The sequence below is a fragment of the Rhinopithecus roxellana genome, chromosome 8, assembly GCF_007565055.1.
Source record: "Rhinopithecus roxellana isolate Shanxi Qingling chromosome 8, ASM756505v1, whole genome shotgun sequence".
NCBI lineage: Eukaryota > Metazoa > Chordata > Mammalia > Primates > Cercopithecidae > Rhinopithecus > Rhinopithecus roxellana.
The window spans coordinates 18144552-18166569 of record NC_044556.1 but is presented as its reverse complement, the minus strand read 5'-3'; the positions used below and the strand labels follow the sequence as shown (position 1 = coordinate 18166569).

At 53.6% G+C, this 22018-nt stretch overlaps 1 protein-coding gene across 6 annotated transcripts in view; it reads right to left on the bottom strand.

Moving 5' to 3' along the window:
* Positions 1-20594, bottom strand: part of CRTC1 (CREB regulated transcription coactivator 1) — a 99824-nt gene extending 79230 nt beyond the window's left edge. For 4 of the 6 annotated variants that reach the window (XM_030935578.1, XM_030935581.1, XM_030935582.1 and 1 more), the window contains exon 1: positions 20387-20559. In XM_030935578.1, coding sequence (XP_030791438.1) covers positions 20387-20512 — 126 coding nt within the window. In that variant the 5' untranslated portion in view covers positions 20513-20559. Of the gene's footprint in view, positions 1-20386 lie in introns of all 6 variants that reach the window. The other 2 variants (XM_030935579.1, XM_030935583.1) reach the window with 1 other exon arrangement.
* Positions 20595-22018: the final 1424 nt, after the last annotated feature.

Here is a 22018-nt window from a genome sequence, read left to right as displayed (position 1 = left end):
AGGGTACGTACTAAATGCCACTAAACTGCACACTTAACAAGGTTAAGATAGTAACTTACACGTTACGTGCATTTGTTTTGTTTTTGGTTTGTTTTTGAGACAGGGTCTTGTTCTGCTGCCCAGGCTGCAGTGCAGTGGCGCGATCTCGGCTCACTACAACCTCTGCCTCCAGGGTTCAAGCAATTCTCCTGCCTCAGCATCCCGAGTAGCTGGGATTACAGGCGCCCACCACCACACTGGCTAATTTTTGTATTTTTAGTAGAGATGGGGTTTCAACATGTTGACCAGGCTGGTCTCAAACTCCTCACCTCAGGTGATCCACCTGCTTCGGCCTCCCAAAGTGCTGGGCTTACAGGCATGAGCTATCACATCAGGCCACGTGTTATGTGTATTTTACTAAATTTCAAAAAAAGAAAACGGCTGGGCGTGGTGACTCACGCCTATAATCCTAGTACTTTGGGAGACCAAGGAGGGTGGATCACTGGAGCCTGGGCAACATCGCAAGACCCCCGTCTCCACAAAAAAATTTTAAAACTTAGCCAGGCGTGATGGTGTGTGCCTGTAGTCCCAGCTACTTGGGAGGCTGAGGCAGAAGGACTGCTTGAGCCCAGGAATTCCTGGCTGCAGTGAGCACTGCACTCCAACCTGCGCAACAGAGGGAGAACCCTATCTTAAATATAAAAAAAGAAAAAATACAAAAAGAAAACGAGAACTTCACTTCTGTGGGATCCCCACCAAAATCCCACAACCTCAGTCCAATTGCCAGAAAATCTCCACAAGACCACAATAAGGACATTCCACAAAACACCTGACCAGCTCTCCTCAAGAGGGTGAAGGTCATGGATGATGAGGAGACACTGAGGAACCGTCACAGATTGGAGGGGTCAAAGGAGACGCTTTGACTAAATGCAACAGATCACCAGGCGCGGTGGCTCACGCCTGCAATCCCAGCATTTTGGGAGGCTGAGGTAGGCAGATTACCTGGGGTCAGGAGTTCGAGACCACCCTGGCCAACATAATAAAACCCCATCTCTACTAAAAATGCAAAAATTAGCCAGGCACTGTAGCTCAAGCCTGTAATCCCAGCACTTTGGGAGGCCAAGGCAAGCGAATCACCTGACGTCAGGAGTTCAAGACCAGCCTGGTCAACATGGAGAAACCCCATCTCTACTAAAAATACAAAATTAGCTGAGTGTGGTAGCGTATGCCTGTAATCTCAGCTACTCGGGAGGCTGAGGCAGGAGAATCGCTTGAACCCAGGAGGCGGAGGTTGTGGTGAGGCGAGATTGCACCATTGCACTCCAGCCTGAGCAGCAACAGCGAAAATCCATCTAAAAAAAAAAAAAAGACTATCTCCTAAGAGGCTGGGTATGGTGGCTCAAGCCAGCACTTTGGAAGGCCCAGGCAGGAGGAGGATCACTTGAGCCCAGGAGTTTGAGACCAGCGTGGCCAACACAGGCAGACTCCTGTCTCTACAAAAAAAAAAATACTAAAAATTAGCCAGGTGTGGTGGTACATGCCTGTGGTCTCAGCTACTCAGGAGGCTGAAGCAAGAGGACTGCCTGAGCCCAGGAAGTTGAGGCTACAGTGAGCCGAGATCGCATCACTGCAGTCCAGCCTGGGTGACAGAGCCAGACCTTGTCTCAAAAAAAAAAGGCCGGGCATGGTGGCTCATGCCTGTAATCCCAGCACCTTGGGAGGCTGAGGCGGGCAGATCACCTGAGGTCGGGAGTTCAAGACCAGCCTGACCAACATGCAGAAACTCCATTTCTACTAACAATACAAAATTAGCTGGGCATGGTGGCGCATGCCTGTAATCCCAGCTACTCGGGAGGCTGAGGCAGGAGAATTCCTTGAATCCTGGAGGAGGAGGTTGTAGTGAGGCAAGATCATGCCACTGTACTCCAGCCTGGGTAACAAGAGTGAAACTCCGTCTCAAAAAAAAAAAAAATACCGCCGGGCGTGGTGGCTTACGCCTATAATCCCAGCACTTTGGGAGGCCAAGGCGGGTGGATCATTTGAGATCAGGAGTTGGAGACCTGCCTGACCAAAATGGTGAAACCCCATCTCTACTAAAAATACAAAACAAACAAAAAAAAAATTAGCCGGGCGTGGTGATGCACACCTGTAATCCCAGCTACTCAGGAGGCTGAGGCAGGAGAATCGCTTGAACCCAGGAGGTCGAGGTTGCAGTGAGCCAAGATGGCGCCATTGCACTCCAGCCTGGGTGACAGAGTGAGACTGTCTCAAAAACAAAAACCAAAAAATCCTATCTCATAAGAAACAGTTAACAGCAATGAATACTCCCCCAGGTGAAACTAAACAGATGACCCGTAAGCCACACAGTGGCAGCTGTCACACTCTGGGCCAAGGCACGGAGGTAAACGAGGTGCAATCCTGCTCTCACTGTTGCCCCGAGTAGCAGCTGAACGGCTGGTCTCGGCCAAGCAGGCATCTTTCAAGGTGTGCACCCACCACTGCCGGGCACAGGGCCAGGCACTTCGCGTGGATGCATCATCTAAAATCCATGTGACGACTCCTCAAGGGGGCTCTATGAGCACCCCCTTTTTACAGCCAGGAAACTCAGGCACAGAAGGGAGGGACTGCTTGGCAGGAGCCAACAGAGGTGCACAGAGCAGCGTGATGAGCTCCAGGACTCAGTGCCAGGGAGCCCCCCAGCAGGCAGCCTCCACCCCACGGTGGACCTTCAGGCTCCTCCCTCTGCCCTGGCTGAGCCGGCAGTGAAGGGATTAGCAGGCTCCTTGCCGAACAGAGGCCAAGGCCGCCTGGGCGCAAAGATAGGCTGTTGGGACCATAAATCATCCCCGGGGTCTATGCATTTATTCCGTGATGATTTAATGAGCCACTCCTGTCCTAACTACAGCCACCAATCCCGCCTGCCTGGAAGGACAGAAGGGATCCCCGCAGCGATGGAAGTGGGATGCGCACAGATGCGAAAGGACTCAATGGTGTAACGCAGCAGGGAGCCTCTGCCTTCAGTCACTTGAGTAAGAGACGCTGAAGCAGACACAGAGCCCCTCCGAGGTTCGGAGAGGTTCCGAGATTCCGCAGGTCCCTGCAGCCCAGGAAGGCGGACAGCTCGTGTGTCTTTGTGGACACGCTCGGCCTCCCCGAGTCCCCAGCCAGAGGGACGGCCAGCCCCACAGAGCCAGTCCCGGGCGCCCTGCCTGGCTGTGCTGATACTTCCTCCCAGAGATTTCCAGGCGAATGACCAGCTGGCATGCACCCACCCACCCTCTGCACCCAGGTGAGTGGTGCCAGATGCAGAGGAAACGGGAAGTGCTGTGGTGTTTCTGTTTTCAATTTTAATCAAAGTTTTGAAACATACATTTCTTTATTTTCATTTTTTTTATTAAAAAAAAAAGTGTGGCAGACAGCTTCTCCGCAGCAAGAACCCTGGCAGGAAAGGGAAGAGAAGGGAAGCCTGCAGAAGTTCTCAGAGAGGCTTCGCCCCCTTGCCGGGACCCCCCGAGCATTGTGGTGGTCTCTGGGCTGTTCAAATACCAGAGTGGGGTGTATGGATAAGGGATGGGGTGGCTAGGATATGGACACAGGGTATGAGCACACTCAGTGGGAGAAGGCCACCCTTGCAAGTAGACTCAGCCCCTCTGGGCCTCACCCCATCCTTCAACCCCACCCCACGGGGTGAAACTCCTGGGACCAGCAGAGGTATCAGGACCCAAGTACAGAGAAGGGAGAATTTTATGTAGTAAATGAGGACCCGAAGCCTCTCAGCTGCTATAGTGGTGACTTTCTCCAGTATGGGGCTCCCTGAGATGGAAGACACAGCCACTTAACATAACCCTTCTGTCGCCAACCCTCCTGGGGAATCAGGCTCAGGATCCGTAGGTGTGAGAGCTGCAGAGGTGAGGCTCAAGTCTGTCACAAGCCCGCCTTTGCCAAGCCCCAGGTCATCATGGAGCCCCAGCACCCACTATCTCCAGGGACACCTGCCCTGGCCCCTCCTAGGCCTCCTGCTGCTCCCCCCTCGTTCCTCCCAGTCCTGTCCCCACATGGCAGCCAATGGGATCCTTGCTCAAAACCCTCCCCACCCAAGGATCAGACCTCAACCCCTCCTCCCGGCCCACAAGGCATCACCCCCACAGCCAGGCCAGCCCAGGCTCTTCGCCTTGGCTCAGAGCCGCAACCTCAGGGCCAGGGCCAGCTGGCACAGGTGTGGCTTCCTGTCACTCCCTAGGGCAGGGTCTCCAGCTGACCTGCTCTCCAAGGCGTCCCCAGGGCCAGCTCACAGGAGATGCTCAGGAAATACAAACTGACTCGAGGAATGGACTTTCCTGTCCAAACCCGCACTCTGTGGGGAGAACTCGCCGGGCCACCCTGGTGCTTCTTGTTCAGGCACTCAGAGGGTTGGGTGGGCATCACCATGCAGCCCCAGGACCATCGCACCCCAAGGATTTGACCCTGGAACACACTGTGTTCCATACAAGTATACAGGCTTGGGATTTGCTTAGAAAAATCTGAGCTCCAGGAAGACCACAAACTACTCTCCCACTTCAGGGCCCATCAACAGCTGGTACGTGTTCCTAGATGGAGGGATTGAGAAGAAGACCCCACACACCCCTCCCAGGACTGAAGAGGTGATGTTGGACCATGTGGCGTGGTACTGGCCCTCTTAGAGAGCACCTGCTTCTAGGAGATTCCAGAATGAACTGGAGACAGGCCTGCCCACAGGGAGGTCAGATTCCAGAGCCTGCTGATACCTGCTAAGCACCTGCTGAGTTCACACTGCACCTGCTGAGCGCCTGCTAAACACACACTGTGTGCCAGCTGAGTGCCTGCTAAATACACACTGTGCACCTGCTGAGCGCCTGCAGAGCACACATGGTACGCCTGCTGAGTACCTGCTAAATACACACTGTGCACCTGCGGAGCACCTGCTAAATACACACTGTGCACCCGCGGAGTGCCAAGAGAGCACACTGCGCCTGCTGAGTACACAGTGTGCACCTGTTGAGCACCTGAATACACACTGTGCACCTGCTGAATATACACTGTGCACACCTGCTGAATACTGTGTGCCTGCTGAGCACCTATACACATTGTGCACCTACAAAATACACACTGTGCGCCTGCCAAGTGCCTGCTAAGTACACACTGCACCTGCTGAGCACCTGCTTAGCACACACTGTGCATGTGCTGAGCACCTGATGAGTACACACTGCGCATCTGCTGAGCACCTGATGAGTACACACTGCACCTGCTGAGCGCTTGCTGAGTACACACTGTGCCTGCTGAGCACCTGCTGAGTACACACTGTGCCTGCTGAGCGCCTGCTGAGTACACACTGTGCACCTGCTGAGTACACACTGTGCACCTGCTAAGCACTTGCTGAGTATATACTGTGTGCCTGCTGAGTGCCTGCTGAGTACACACTGCGCCTGCTGAGCTCCTGCAGAACACAAACTGTGCACCTGCTGAGTACACGCCATGGGCCTGCTGAGCGCCTGCAGAACACACACTGTGCACCTGCTGAGCACCAGCTGAATACATACCATTAGCCTATTGAACACCAGCTGAGTACACACCGTGTGCCTGCTGAGCATCTAGTGAGCACCTACTGAACATCTGCTAAACGTTTCCTTGTGTGGGCACCAAGTGCCTCTTGCAGGCCTGCTGTGTCCCCATCAAGCACCTGCTGGATGCCTGCCAAATGCCTGCCCAGTGCCAACTGGGTACACCATGTGTCCACAGTGGCCACACCTCCAGCATCTCAGCAGTAGTGAGCACCCAGTGAGTATCTATGCCAGGCCCCATTCCAGATACACCACATAGGCATTCACGTCTCACCATGATCCAATGAGGCAGAGACCACTGTGACCCCTACTTCACCAAAGACAGCAGGGCCTCCCGGGTTGGGCTAAGCGCATTGGCTCATGCCTGTAATCCCAGCATTTTGGGAGGCCAAGGAGGGAAAATTACTTGAGGTCTGGAAAATTACTTGAAGTCTGTTCACCAGCCTGGCCAACATGGTGAAACCCCATCTCTATCAAAAATGCAAAAATTAGCCAGGTGTGGTGGTGCATGCTTGCAATCCTAGCTATTCAGGAGGCTGAGGCAGGAGAATTGCTTGAACACGAGAGGCAGAGGGTGCAGTGAGCACCACAGCACTCCAAAAAAAAAAAAAAAGGCCTCCCAGGTCTAAACTCGCCCAGAAGGAAGTGAGGTGGGGGCTGAGGCTGACTGTGTGGCCCTGGCTGGGCACCGATGGGGCTGCTTCCCCTGGTGCCAAGTGCTTCTGAATCCCTCCGTGCAAGAACCCCAAGGAGGAGGCCCCGGCCACGCTTCGTTTCTAGTTGGCAAATAATAAACATTGGCTCTCGGGCATCTCTGGCCCTCAACGCATGTGGCACTTCCTTATTTACACACCTGGACCCCCATCCAGTTGCTGGCACCACAGCCACACCCGGAAGAACAAGGCACCACCTCCACCCAGGGGCCACACAGGACCTGTTGAAGGTCAGAGACATACCCCAACCTGAAATAAAGTGGGGGTTTGTTCCATCCCATGAGCTCAAAGGCCAAGCAGGACTCTTCTACCCCCCACCCCTCCTCTGTGATTCTGGTTCCCACACTGCAGCCTGGGAGTCCCCCACCCACTCTCCCAATAATCCCTGTCACCATCACCTCCCAAATGCCGAGTCTTCCTCCATGAGTGGCACACCTCTAGCTGCTCGCCCTCCTCCCTACTGCAGGGGGCTCAGGGACACACAGGTGGGGCCATTCCCAGGCAGGCACCTTGGAGAGGCCCCCACTCCCCCAGTACATGCACTGGGACAAACACAAGGAATGTTTAGGTTGAAAAAAACCAGGGACGACCTCTATGCTTCTCAACAGATGAATATGAACTGAGGCTCACCTTACAACAAGGTCCTCCACATGGGCCTTGGAGTCAGACACGGGTTCAATCCCAGCTCCTCCTCCCACCATCAGCCACGTGACCTCCTGTGCCTCAATTTCTCATCTGTGCCACGGGGGCAGGCAATAGGCCCTTTCTCATGAGTTACTGCAACAATCCACTGTGCACAAATACATGGATTCTAGCAAGGCCAGTTCCTGCCACTGACACCACATTGCTATCCCACTAGAACCTTCCATGGCTCCACGTGACAGGGCCTGGCTCCGGGCCCTCCACCCACTGTCATACTTCCTCTGAGGGCCACTTCCTCGGGACACAGAATTCCAGCAGCCTGAACCGCCCTGCCCCACCCTGACCAGCCGGCTAACACCCAGAACTCCGTGACACGGCAAAAACACACAGGCTGCGGGGTTAGTCTGACCTGGGTCAGATGGCAGCCTCTCCACTCCAGCGCTCTGTGACATTCGCTCTCCAGGCCTGCCTCTCCCTCTGTAAACCCAGGAGGATGCCACTGGCTGCCTGGGGCAGTCACGTACTGCAGGATCCAGGTTTGCATCTCATGTAGCTCTGCCCATCCCTCTGCACCTGCACGCTCCTGGCACACACAGGGCCTGACACCAGGGCTTCTGGATTGTGACACTGCTGACACTTAGGGTTGGATAACTCCCCATGGTGGAGCTGTCCTATATACTGTAGTGTTGAGCAGTATCCTCAGTCTCTGCCCACTGGACGCCAGTAGCACCCCCATCCCCTGTCGTAACAACCACAAATGTCTCCAAAAGTTGCCAAATGCCCCCAGGGGCAGAATCGGACCCAGGTGAGCCCTCCACTCTGCACGGAATAACCTGTGGATTTTGATGTTTCTCTGACCCTGGGTTCAGGCCAGTCTCTCTGCTCTCCCCAGGGCAGACCCCACTCGTGCTGTCCATATGGCATTTTACAGAGTCCCATTTAAAAAAAGAAATCCCCAGGCCGGGCACAGTGGCTCACATCTGTAATCCCAGCACTTTGGGAGGCAGAGGTGGGCGGATCTCAAGACCAGGAGTTCAAGACCAGTCTGGCAAACATGGCGAAACCCCCGTCTCCACCAAAAATACAAAAATTAGCTGGGCGCGGTGGCTCATACCTGTGATCCCAGCACTTTAGGAGGCCGAGGAGGGCGGATCACTTGATGTCGGGAGTTGGAGAGCAGCCTGGCCAACAAGGAAAAACCCCGTCTCTACTAAAAATACAAAAATTAGCAGGGTGTGGTGGCAGGTGCCTAAAATCCCAGCTACTTGGGAGGCTGAGGCAGGAGAATCGCTTTGAACCCAGGAGGCAGAGGTTGTAGTGAGCCAAGATCTCACCACTGCACTCCAGCCTGGGCGACAGAGCAATACTCCCTCTCTCAAAAAAAAGAAAAAAGAAAAAAGAAAGAAAGAAAAGAAAAGAAAAGAAAAGAAGTCCCTGAAAGTGGGAGAACTGCCGCCAACCTCACTCTCCTTGCTAACCACCCTTAGCCCCTGCAGCTGATGTTCCTTAACACTTGAGGTCAGTGGGCCTTAAACTGTGTGGGAGTCCCAGAGGCCGGCCAGTCCCTTCTGTGAAGGGCCAGATGCGACTCACGCCTGTAATCCTGGCACTCTGGGAGGCCAAGATGGGAGAATTGCTTGAGCACAGGAGTTTGAGACCAGCGTGGACAACACAGTGAGAAGACCATGTCTCTACCAAAAATAAAAAAATTAGCCGGGCATGAGGGCTCACACGTGTGGTACCAGCTACTCAGGGAGCTGAGGTGGGAGGATCACTAGTGCCCATAGCGCCCAGGAGGTCAAAGCCACAGTGGACCGCATGATCTCTGTTGCGTGGGACTATGCTGTTGTTCCACAAAAGCAGCCACAGAAAACGAATAAATGGTTGTGCCTCGCTCTAATAAAATAAAGAGACGTAGTTTACAGAGCTCTGGATTAGTAAATTCTCAGTTCAGTGGGTCCCAACTGGCACTTTTTATTTTTTTCTTCTTTGTTTCTTCTACTTTTTTTTTTTTGAGATGGAGTCTCTCTGTCGGCCAGGCTGGAGTGCAGTGGTGCGATCATAGTTCACTGCAGCCGCAAGCTCCTAGGCTCAAGAGAACCTCTCGCCTCAGCCTCCCGAGCAGCTGGGACCACAGACATGAGCCACCATGCCAGGCTAATTTTTTTTTTTTTTTTCTGAGACGGAGTCTCACTCTGTCGCCCAGGCTGGGAAGTGCAGTGGTGTAATCTCAGCTCACTGCAAACTCCACTTTTCAGGTTCAAGCGATTCTCCTGCCTCAGCCTCCAGAATAGCTGGGGTTACAGGTGCCTGCCACCATGCCCAGCTAATTTTTGTATTTTAGTAGAGATGGGGTTTCACCATGTTGGCCAGGCTGGTCTTGAACTCCTGACCTCAGGTGGTCTGCCTGCCTTGGCCTCCCGAAGCGCTGGGATGACAGGTGTGAGCCACTGTGCCCACCCAGGCCCAGGCTAATTCTCTTATTAGAACAAAACAGAGTACATCAGCGTGCCTGCAAACAGTAAGAGTTAAGCTCCTTGGTAAAACCTGTCTTGATTGCACATTTGGTGGTTGGTGCTGGCAAGCCATGAAAATGAATTTCTTTTCTTTATTTTTTTTTTCCGAGACAGAGTCTCACTCTGTCACCCAGGCTGGAGTGCAGCGACGCGATCTCGGCTCACTACAACCTCCGCCACCCTGGTTCAAGCGACTCTCCTGCCTCAGCCTCCCAAGTAGCTGGGACTACAGGCGCACACCACTACACCTGGCTAATTTTTGTATTTTTAGTAAAGACGGGGTTTCACTATGTTGCCCAGGGTGGTCTCAATCTCTTGACCTTGTGATCCACCCACCTCGGCCTCCCAAAGTAGTTGGATTTCAGGCGTGAGCCACCGTGCCCGGCCGAAAAATGAAGTTCTTTTTTTTTTTTTTTTTTTTTTTTTTTGAGACAGAGTCTCGCTCATTCGCCCAGGCTGGAGTGCAGCGGCACGATCTTGGCTCACTGCAACCTCCACCTCCCAGGTTCAAGGGATTCTCCTGTCTCAGCCTCCCGAGTAGCTGGGACTACAGGCACGTGCCACCATGCCCGGCTAATTTTTTGTATTTTTAGTAGAGACAGGATTTCACCATGTCAGCCAGGATGGTCTTGATCTCCTGACTTTGTGATCCGCCCGAGTCAGCCTCCCAAAGTGCTGGGATTACAGGCGTGAGCCACTGTGCACAGCCCAGAAAAATGAATTTCTAACTGCAGAGCCACAAGTGCTATGCCTGTCCCTGAGCCAGAGACAACTGCCCCTCACCCAGCCCTGCAGCCCCTGGCTTCACACACCCTGAGGGTCGAGGAAGCCCTCCCAGATTCCCCAGAGCAGGTGGGCCTGGTTGCTGCACACCCTAACCACTTCTTTTTTTGTTTTTTTCAGACAGAGTTTCACTCTGGTTGCCCAGGCTGGAATGCAATGGCACGATCTCGGTTCACGGCAACTTCCACCTCCCGAGTTCAAGTGATTCTCCTGTCTCAGCCTCCCGAGTAGCTGGGGTTACAGGCGCATGCCACCACGCCCAGCTAATTTTTGTATTTTTAGTAGAGATGGGGTTTCATCATATTGGTCAGGCTGGTCTCGAACTCCTGACCTCAGGTGATCCACCTACCTGCCTTGGCCTCCCAAAGTGCTGGGATTACAGGTGGGAGCCACCATGCCCGGCCTTCCCCGCCCCCACCCTTAGGACACAATCCAAACCCAAACACTGAGCTCCTCCACTCCAACCCCGACCCTCTGGTCCTGATCCTCCACCCCAGGCACTGTTCCTGCTGTCTCCCTTTGTCTCATCCAGTGTAGAGCAAGGGCCCCTGCTCCTAAAAAGGGCTGAATGTAGGGTTCACCCTGGGCCTCAGTGGAAACCCCACACAGAACCTGTGGAGCCTGCTGGAGCCGCTGGACTTACGCATCTGCAATCGGCCGCAGCCCTGTCCTGATGCAAAGTCCACAAGGTTACCTGGTGCTGCAGGCTCTGTCAGGCCTGGAGGTCCTTGCCACTGGCTGAAGTCACAAATGACCACAAAGTGGGGGGCATGAAAAACAGAAATTAATTCCCTCACCATTCAGCAGGCCAGAAGTCAAGGGAATGGGCTGGGCACCGTGGCTCACGCCTGTAATCCCAGCACATTGGGAGGCAGAGGCAGGTGGATCATTTGAGGCCAGAAGTTAGAGACCAGCCTGGCCAACAGGGTGAAACCCATCTTGACTGAAAATAGAAAAATTAGGCTGGGCGCGGTGGCTCAAGCCTGTAATCCCAGCACTTTGGGAGGCTGAGGCTGGCGGATCACGAGGTCAGGAGATCGAGACCATCCTGGCTAACATGGTAAAACCCCATCTCTACTAAAAAAAAAAAATACAAAAAACTAGCCGGGCGAGGTGGCGGGCGCCTGTAGTCGCAGCTACTCAGGAGGCTGAGGCAGGAGAATGGCATAAACCCGGGAGGCGGAGCTTGCAGTGAGCTGAGATCTGGCCACTGCACTCCAGCCTGGGCAAAACAGAGCAAGACTCCGTCTCAAAAAAAAGAAAGAAAGAAAATAGAAAAATTACCCAGGTGTGGTGGCAGGAGCCTATAATCCCAGTAGTTACTAGGGAGGCTGAGGCAGGATCACTTGAACACGGGAGGAGGAGGATGCAGAGAGCCGAGATCACGCCACTGCACTCCAACCTGTGCAACAGAGTGAGACTCTATCTCAAAAACAAACAAACAAAAAAAGGCACTGGCAGGGCTATGCTTCCTCCAGAGACTCTAGGGGAAGATCCTTCCTATCCCTTCCAGCTTCTGGGGGCTCTGGGCATTTCTTGGCTGGTGACCACATTGCTCCAATCTCTGCCTCCGTTGTCACATGGTCCTCTCCCCTGTGTCTCTGTGTCCTTTTTTGTCTCTCTTTTTTTTTTTTTTTTTTTGGAGAAAAGGGTCTCACTCTTTCACTCAAGCTGGAGTGCAGTGGTACAACCGTGGTTCACCACAGCCTTAACTCTTGGGCTCAAGCAATCCTCCCGCTTCACCCTCCCAAGTGACTGGGACTACAGGTGCACGCCACCACACCTGGTTAATTAAAAAATTTTTTTTTCATAGAGATGAGTTCTTACTTTGTGGCCCAGGCTGGTCTCAAACTCCTGGCTTCAAGTTATCATACCATCTCAGCCTCTCAAAATGTTGGGATTACAGGCGTGAGCTGCTGTGCCTGGTCCCCCTCCAACTTTTTCTTTTCTTTTTTTTGAGACAGGATCTCACTTTGTCACCCAGGGTGGAGTGCAGTGATGTGATCATAATTTACTGTAACCTCAAATTCCTGGGATCAAACAATCCTCCTGCCTCAGCTTCCGAAAACTCTGGGATTAGAGGCATGTACCACCACTCCCAGTCCACTCTTCAATTTTTCTTTTTTTTTTTGAGATGGAGTCTCACTCTGTCGCCCAGTGCAGTGGCGTGATCTCGGCTCACTGCAAGCTCTGCCTCCCGGGTTCACGCCATTCTCCTTCCTCAGCCTCCGGAGTAGCTGGGACTACAGACGCTTGCCACCACGCCCGGCTAATTTTTTCGTATTTTCAGTAGAGACGGGGTTTCACCATGTTAGCCAGGATGGTCTTGATCTCCTGACCTCGTGATCCGCCCGCCTTGGCCTCCCAAAGTGCTGGGATTATAGGCGTGAGCCACCACACCCGGCCATGGTCCACTCTTTATAAGGACACGAGTCACTGGATTCAGGGCCAGCCCCCAGGATGATCTCATCTCTAGATCCTTACCTTAATGACATGTACAGAGACTTTTTTTCCAATTAAGGTCCAATTCACAGGTTACAGGGCCAGGAGGTGAGCAGATTTTTTTAGGGGCCACCATTCAGCCTACTGCAGGGCATGCAGCTCACAACCTGGGGAGTACTGAGACAGCTGGGCTTTTTGGAGGGGCCAGGGGAGTGATGAAGATGAGGGCGGCTCACCCCACCTGCTGCTCAGGGAGCCCTGCCTGTATACGGAGGCTGTGGATGAGGGCGGCTCGCCCCACCTTCTGCTCAGGGAGTCCTGCCTGTATACGGAGGCTGTGGATGAGGGTGGCTCGCCCCACCTTCTGCTCAGGGAGTCCTGCCTGTATACGGAGGCTGTGGATGGCAGCAGACAGCTGAAGCATCCAGCACAGACACAAATGGCGCCAAAGCCAGGACTGGAGGGCGGGCTCCACACTCAGCTAACCTAAGCCACCGCTGCGCTGTGCTTGGAGCCCATTTTACTCCAGCCTTTGAAAAGCCACCAGCTTCACAGGGTAGGTAAGAGCAGGAGAGTGCCCTCCTTCAGCCCTGTCCGTGCCACCATGACTGTTTTGCCTGGGTACTTTTTCTGGCCCAGGTGCTGCTGCCTGAGGTCCTCAGTGATCAGTCATAGGAGGAATCCCCAATGTCCTGAGCCCCTGACAAGCAGATGACACGCCCTTCCTCCCTTCCCCTCATCCCCAACAACCAATACTCCAGCACATCTGGGTGGCTCTGCTGCAGAAATGCCACCAAATCCACCCGCTCTCGGTCACCCCCTTGCTCCAGCCATCACTCCCCCTGATCTGGACGTCTGCAGCAGCTGCTCACACCACACCCAGCCCACTCACAGCCACAGCCATCCTCCTAAACCACACGGTGTTCTCAAATGGATAAATGGAGAGTTACCAGAAGACCTGGCAACTCCACTCCCCAGCACATGCTCTGAGAAATGAAGACATACATCCACCCAAAAACATGGACACAGATGCCCACAAGCAGCATGATTCACAACAGCTAAAGGTGGAAACCCATGTTCATGGCCAGATGAAAGGACAAAACGGGGTAGACCCACACCATAGTGTATGACATGAACTATTACTGAGCCATGCCGGTGATGGTGCACAACACTAGGAATAAACTCAACGACACTGAATTTTATGCTTAAAAAAGGTCCAAATAGTAAATGTTACGTTACATACATATATTGCCACCAATTTTTTTTTTTGTCGTCCAGGCTGGAGTGCAGTGGCATAATCTTGGCTCGCTGCAACCTCTGCCTCCTGGGATCAAGCATTTCTCCTGCCTCAGCCTCCCAAGTAGCTGGGATTACAGGTGTGAGCCACCATGCCCAGCTAATTTTTGTATTTTTAGTAGAGACGGGGTTTCACCATGTTGGCCAGGATGGTCTCGAACTCCCGTCCTCAGGTGATTCGTCCACCTCCTTGGCCTCCCAAAGTGCTGGGGTTATAGGCATGAGCCACTGCGTCTGTCCATGGCACCAATTTTAAGAAATAAATGAAGGCCAGGTTCAGTGGTTCACGCCTGTAATCTCAGCATTTTGGCAGGCCGAGGCAGGCAGATCACCTGAGGTCAGGAGTTCAAGATCAGCCTGGCCAGCATGCAGAAACCACGTCTCTACTAAAAATACAAAAATTAGCAGGGTGTGGTGGCGGGTGTCTTTGATCCCACTCAGGAGCCTGAGGCAGAAGATCACTTGAATTCGGGAGGCAGAGGTTGCAGTGAGCCATCATTGTGCTACTATGCTCCAGCCTGGGAGACACAGCAAGACTCTGTCTCAAAAAAAAAGAAAAGAAAAGAAAGAAAGAAATGAAGCACTGATCCAAGTTAGAGGCTTGAAGATATTATGCTAAGTAAAAGAAGGCAGACACAAAAGGCTTTGTGGTGTAGGATTCACCTCACAGTGTAGGATTCTGTTGATATGAAATGTCCAGAACAAGCAAATCCATAGAGACAGAAAGCAGATTAGTAGACCAGGTGCGGTGGCTCGTGCCTGCAATCGCAGCACTTTGGGAGGCCGAGGCAGGTGAATCACTTGAGGTCAGGAGTTCGAGACCAGCATGCCCAACATGGCAAAACCCTGTCTCTACTAAAAAATACAAAAATTAGTTGGGTGTGGTGGCACCTGTCTATAATCCCAGCTACTCAGGAGGCTGAGGCAGGAGAATCTCTTGAACCCGGGAAGCAGAGGCTGCAGTGAGCTGAGATCGCACCACTGCACTCCAAACTGGATGACAGAGTTGAGACTCTGTCTCCAAAAAAAAAGAAAAAGAAAGAAAGAAAGCAAAGCAGATTCGTGGCTGCCAGGGGCTGGGCAAGGGGGAGTCAGAAGTAACTGCTGACGGGGGCAGGGTCTCCTTCTGGGGGTACGAAATGTTCTCAAGTTGACTGGTGTTGGCTGTGCAAATGTGAATATACTAAGAGCCACTGAGTGGTGGAATGCCATGGAAATGACATCTCAATAAAGCTGTTACAAAAACAAGCAGGGCTAGGCGTGGTGGTTCATGTCTATAATCCCAGCATTCTGGTAAGCCGAGGCTGGAGGATCACCTGAGGTCGGGAGTTCGAGACCAACCTGACCAACATGGAGAAACCCCGTCTCTACTAAAAATACAAATTTACTCAGGTGTGGTGGTGCATGTCTGTAATTCTAGCTACTTGGGAGGCTGAGGCAGGAGAACCACTTGAACCCAGGAGGCAGAGGTTGCAGTGAGCCAAGATCGCGCCACTGAACTCCAGCCTGGGCGACAGGGAGAGACTCCTTCTCAAAAAACAAACAAACAAGCAAGCAGGGAAGCTTCCCAGGCCCCTCCCTCAAGGGAGATGCAAACTCTTGCAGCCTCACCTGCCCTCCTCCCTGCTTTGCGCCCATTCTCAAACTCACCAAGTCCTTCCCACTAAAGCGCTCTGACTGTGCCTGTCCCTGATCTGAAATGCTCTTCCCTGCTCTCTGGGGATGCCACGTCACCCCTGTCCTAGCCACTCCTAGCACGTGGCTGTGCCACTTCTCTCCCAGCATGTGCCACCTTCTGAGGGCGTCTGCTTCATTTGGGTGCAGTGATGCTCTCCTGTCCCCTCTAAAACCATGCTGGCTCCCCAAGAACACAGCCCCAGTATGTCCTGTACACTGCAGGATCCCCAGCACCCCACAGTCTCCTAAGACCTGCCAGACAATGAAAATTGTCGTTTGATGGAATGAATGCGCTGCCCCAACTTTACGAGTTAGGATTCTACGGCCTAGAGGGGTTGAGAAACCCACCCAATGTCACACAGCAGAGCGCCGTAGTTTTCCCTGCCTGTCACACTGACCCAAGCCTAAGAATGGGAGGGGGCCGGGTGCGGTGGCTCAAGCCTGTAATCCCAGCACTTTGGGAGGCCGAGACGGGCGGATCACGAGGTCAGGAGACCGAGACCATCCTGGCTAACACGGTGAAACCCCGTCTCTACTAAAAAATACAAAAAACTAGCCGGGCGAAGTGGTGGGCGCCTGTAGTCCCAGCTACTCGGGAGGCTGAGGCAGGAGAATGGCGTAAACCCGGGGAGGCGGAGCTTGCAGTGAGCTGAGATCCGGCCACTGCACTCCAGCCCGGGCGACAGAGTGAGACTCCGTCTCAAAAAAAAAAAAAAAAAAAGAATGGGAGGGAACGCCCGCACACCCACCCCTCCGCCCTAAGACCTGCAAACAGTCTCCCAACTTTACGCCCTGTCCCCCGACCTGACGCAGCCCTTCGGTGCTTGTGCCTTGGTGAGGTCCCTATCTTCTTCTAGCCAAACATCTGCTGACTGGCCTTCCACGGCAGCAAGACACCTCAGGTGCCATCACCACCAGCAACTGTGAACAGACATGCGTGAGAGACTGCTGTCCTCCATTCACAGGAGGGGAGCAGGTGATAACCGGACCATGCCTCACCTGGCTGCAGGTATGGCCAAACCCCTGCTGTCTACAGTATGGGAGGCAGCACACCATGGCTGCAGGAGGGAACCCCGCATCATATAGGTTCAGTCACCTGCTCCAGGCACTGTGGACATGCCACTTGGACTGTGCAGTGGCCAGTCAATCTGGGAATAAGCTTGCCCACCCTGGTCGCAGCCTGCCAGAGATGGCACAACCATACAGGTGGGTGCAAAGGATGGAATTCTACCTGACCAGGTGCAAAGCTCACACCCTGGCTCACCTCACTGTTACACCTCTAATCAAAAGTTTCTCAATCTTGGCTGGGCGCAGTGGATCACACCTGTAATCTCAGCAATCTGGGAGGCCGAGGTGGCCGAATCACCTAAGATCAGGAGTTCGAGACCAGCCTAGCCAACATGGTCTCTCCTACAAATACAAAAATTAGCCGGGCATAGTGGCAGGTGCCTGTAATCCCAGCTACTCAGGAGGCTGAGGCAGAAGAATCACTTGAACCCGGGAGGCGGGGGTTGCAGTGAGCCAAGATTGCACCACCGCACTCCAGCCTGGGCAACAGAGCAAGAGTCTGTCTCAAAAAAAAAAAAAAGTTTCTCAGCCTTGGCACTGCTAACATCTGGGGCCTGATTATACCACATGATGGTGCCATCCTGTGTACTGTACAGGGTTGGGCAGAATCCCCAGCCTCCACCCACCCCAGATGCTAGGAGCACCCCCTAATCATGATGACCCAAAATGTCTCCAGACATTACCAAGTGTCCCCTGGAGGGCAGAATCATCCCCTGCCCCAGAAAGAGAACAATGCTTTGTGTTTAAACACCTAGTACAAGCTCACCTCTGCCCAGAGCCCACACTCCTCTGACCCCAGGTGGTGAAGAAGATGGGAAATGGTTTCCAGAGCTGAAAGAACTGCTACCTGCATATGTTCACAATCTTTTCTTTCTTTTTTTTTTTGAGACAGAGTCTCACTCTGTTGCCCAAGCTGGAGTACAGTGGCACAATCTCAGCTCACGGCAACCTCCACCTCCCAGGTTCAAGGGATTCTTCTGCCTTAGCCTCCTGAGTAGCTGTGATTACAGGCACGTGCCACCATGTCCAACTAATTTTTGTATTTTTAGTAGAGATGGGTTTCACCATGTTGGTCAGGCTGGTCTCAAACTCCTGACCTCAGGTCATCCACTCACCACAGCCTCTCAAAGTGCTGCGATTACAGGTGTGAGCCACTGCACCCAGCCTCAGAATTTTTCCAAGTTCATTGATCAATGAATGGATAAACAAATATAACATATCCATACAATAGAATATTACTTGACCGTAAAAAGGAACAAAGCACTGATCCATGATACTACAGAGATGGACCTCGAAAACATGATGCCGAGTGAAAGATGTCAGTCACAAAAGGCCATGTGTTGTGTGATTCTGTTTATATAAAATGCCCAGAATAAGCAAACCCACAGAGACAGAAGACAGCTTAGTGCTTGCCAGGGGCTGGGGGAGGGGGAATGGGGAGTGACTGTTAATGGGGATGGGGTTTCTTTCTGGGTGGATAAAAAATGTTCTGGAATTACAAAATAGTGGTGGTTGCACAACTCTGTGAATATACTAAAAACCACCAAACTGTACACTTTAAACAAGTAAATTGTATGATGCGTGAATCACATCTCAATAAAGCTATTATTTTAAAGAGATGTTTTCAACAACAATGATCTATTTCCAATCCCACACAGAAACTGGACTTCTAATCAGAATGACACCCATGAACCTACTGTGACCCCTTTCTTCTGGTCACACTGCAAACATTTGACACCAACTGCATACCAGCACACACCATGTGCTAGAGATAAGAAGTGGCCACTCCTACCTCAGAAGCCCCGATAAGTGGGGGACACTCATGTGGAAGGATGCTCAACTCGCACACTTTCTTCTTCTTTTTTTTTTTTTGACATGGAGTTTCACTCTTGTCACCCAGGCTGGAGTGCAGTGGCATGATCTCAGCTCACAGAAACCTCCGCCTCCCCGGTTCAAGTGATTCTCCTGCCTCAACCTCCTGAGTAGCTGGGATTACAGGTGCCCACCACCACACCCGGCTAAATTTTATATTTTTAGTAGAGATGGGGTTTCACCACGTTGGCCAGGCTGGTCTCGAACTCCTGACCTCAGGTGATCTGCCGCCTCAGCCTTCCAAAGTGCTGGGATTACAGGCGTGAACCACCGTGCCTGGCCATCTTTTTTTTTTTTCATTCATTCATTTACCAGCCATCTTTTTCTCTACATCCTGAGCAAGAATGTAGCTGCTTGGAGCTAGAGGGACAGATGTGGCACGCTCATCTAGCATGCCTAAAGCAGTACCTGGCTGACAGCGAGCTCCCAATCATTACCAACACAGAAATGAAGACATAAATCCTAGTCTATAAGTTCACAATCTCTCAGAGAAACAAACAACTAGTTACAAAGTAACACAACCTGAAAGTGCTACCTAAGGAATCGCAGACTGAGGTTAAGTCCACCTGAGCCAGTCACATCAGTGGCCGAAACCAGAAACCAGGGATATGAGCATCTGCAAAGCCCACCCAAACCCTCCCCAAGGCCCCAGGATGCAGGAGAGAGGTCTCACCACACTGCAAGGACAAAGTGGAGATTCAGTATCACCTTTGCAAAGTGTGCTCACCGCCCTGGCCCAGGAGGAAGGTCTTGCTAGAATGCCTGACAAGGGAAGAAACTGAGACCTGAGGAACTCAGGCGCCTTGCCGTGCTCAGACACTAGCCCCAATCAAGCCCCTACTCCCGGCCCACAACAACTTCCCAGGTGAGATTTGCAGGGTATCTGCTCTGCCAGCCTGGCAGAACCTGGCCTTTTCCTGCACACCAAATGCACCCAGCCACCTGAGGCAGACCTGGCCCTCCGCCCTGGTCCTGAGAGGGCAGGGGCCATCCGTGGTCAGCGTCCCCTGTTCCACTAGGAGGAACATCACCTGGTCCCCACCATATGGGCTACATGGAGAAGGGGCAGCTGTCTCCACTCCAAGTTCCAGGACCGAGCACAATCTGCCTTCTTGGCCCCCCTCTGGATCCCCTGGGGACAGGATCTGACCATTCCCTCAGCTGTCCAAGAGGGAGAGATCCCTGTCCCACCTCAGCTCTGCAAGTGGGGACATCTGTTCCTCCTCCAACACCCAGGGAGTAAAGGCACAGGTAACAATGACGTAGAGACACTGGTCCCCCTCAGGTAGCAAGGATGGAAGGGCATCTGTCCCTCCCAGGTAGCAAGGATGCGGGGGCACTTGCACCCTCACCCCCAGCTACCAATGGTGCTTGCAAGCAGCACCCAGCTCATATACCTGTGTCATCTTGCCCCCCAGGTAGCAATGATGCGGGGGCACCTGTCCCTTCCAGGTAGTAATAATGTGGGGCACCTGTCCCCCTCGGGTAACAGTGATGTAGGGACACCTGTCAGATAACGACAAGGTACTGGCACCTGTTCCCTCCTAGTAGTAATGATGTAGACGCCCCTATCTCCTCCGGGGAGCAGTGATGTGGGGGCACCTGTACCCCATCAGATATGGATGATGTGGGGTCACCTGTCCCGCCCACGACGCCCGGGGCGTGGGGACACCTGTCCCCCTCGGGCCGTGCCAAGCCCCGCCCCCGTCGCGCGCGCCCCGCCCCCGCCGCGCCCCCCCCCCCCGCTCCGTGCACGCGCCGGACACGCGCCCCCTCCCTCCCTCCGCCGGCCCTGAAGGGTCGGCGCGGGCAGCCCCCTTACCCGCGCGGCCCGCGTCAGGCTCAGGTCCTTCATGACCTCCTCGAAGGCCGCCGTCTCCTCCGCCTGCTTCTGATTGTGCAGCGCGATCTTCTCGCTGAATTTCCGCGGATTGTTCGAAGTCGCCATCTTCTCGCCGCCGCCGCCTCCTCCTCCTCCTCCTCCTCCACCTCCTCGCCCCCCCACTCGCCCGTGCCACCGCGCAAGCGCCGGCTGGGCCCACGGGCGGCGAGCTGTGCGCAGGCGCGCCGGCGGTCGTGAGCGCGGCGCAGGCGCACGGGAGCGGCGCGCGGCGCGGGGGCGAAGGCGCATGCGCGCGCCCCGGCGGCGCGCTCGGGGCCCGCGGGAAGGGCAATTTCAGCGCCGGCGCAGTGTTCCGCCGCCTGGCCCGCTGGACAGCGGCCGCCTGGCTGTTGGGCAAGGACCGCGAACCGGCTGGGGCACTGGAGCCCCCAAAAGGGAGACGGCCTGACCCAGATCCTCCCAATTCACAAGGGTGGGGCCAGGCACCCCCCCAAGGATTGGTAGCACCCCAAGGTTGAACCTGGGTTTGGACTAAGAGCTCTGAAAACAGACTAGGGCGTTGGTCACTCATGCATTCATTCATTCAAGGAATATTTACTGAGCACCTACTATGTGCCAGGCAAACTGGGGTACAGGCGTGAACAAGCAGAGGTGTACACTCCTGCCCTTATGGAGTGTACAGTCAGAGAGGGGGCAGACATAGCACACAAATAACCAAGAACTTTTCAGATGGAGATAAATGTGATGCGGTAAATAACACCAGTGGCCAGCCACAGAACATTCGGGAGGGAGGCTCCTGCAGCCACCACAGACAGGGAGGCAGGAAGTTATCTTAGCTAAGACCTGAACCCTGCAATCGGCCCCCTCAGTCCATAAACCTAGCGGTTGCCCTTAACGACTTTCTTTTTTTTTTTTTTTCCTCGAGACCGAGTTTTGCCCTTGTCGCCCAGACTAGAGTGCAGGGGCTCCATCTCGGCTCACTGCAACCTCCTCCTCCCGGGTTCAATCCATTCTCCTGCCTCAGCCTCTCCAGTAGCTAGGATTATGGGCATGCGCCACCACGCCCAGCGAATTTTTGTATTTTTAGTAGAGACTAACGACCATGTTGGCCAGGCTAGTCTTGAACTCCCGATCTTAGGTGATCCACCCGCCTCACCCTCCCTGAGTGCTGGGATTACAGGAGTGAGCCACCACGTCCAGCCAACAACGGTCTTTTCCCATTCCCTTGCAATGGGCATGTTGCTGTTCTCCAGATACCTGAGCCCAAAGAACGGGAGTTACAGAGCTTCAGCCTTCCCTCTGCGTACTTCTCCAGTCCAGTCTTGTTCAAGAATCTCTATTTTGCAAAAAGGTGCTAACAGAAGGGTCCAGAAATCCCGTCAAGACTCAGCAGTGAAGGAATGAGCAGAGACTCCCTGATGGCAGGGTGGTGAGCCAGGGGAGCAGGAGGGACTCTGACCCTCCCTCCCTCAAGAGAGGGACCCCCAGCCACCAATATTGAAAGTTTATATTTAGGAGGCTGCAGGGATTTCAGAGCTACAGGCTGGGTGGAAGCTAGGAAGGTCAGCTGGGGGAATTCACGGTAGCTCTGACTGCACAACAAGCACACAT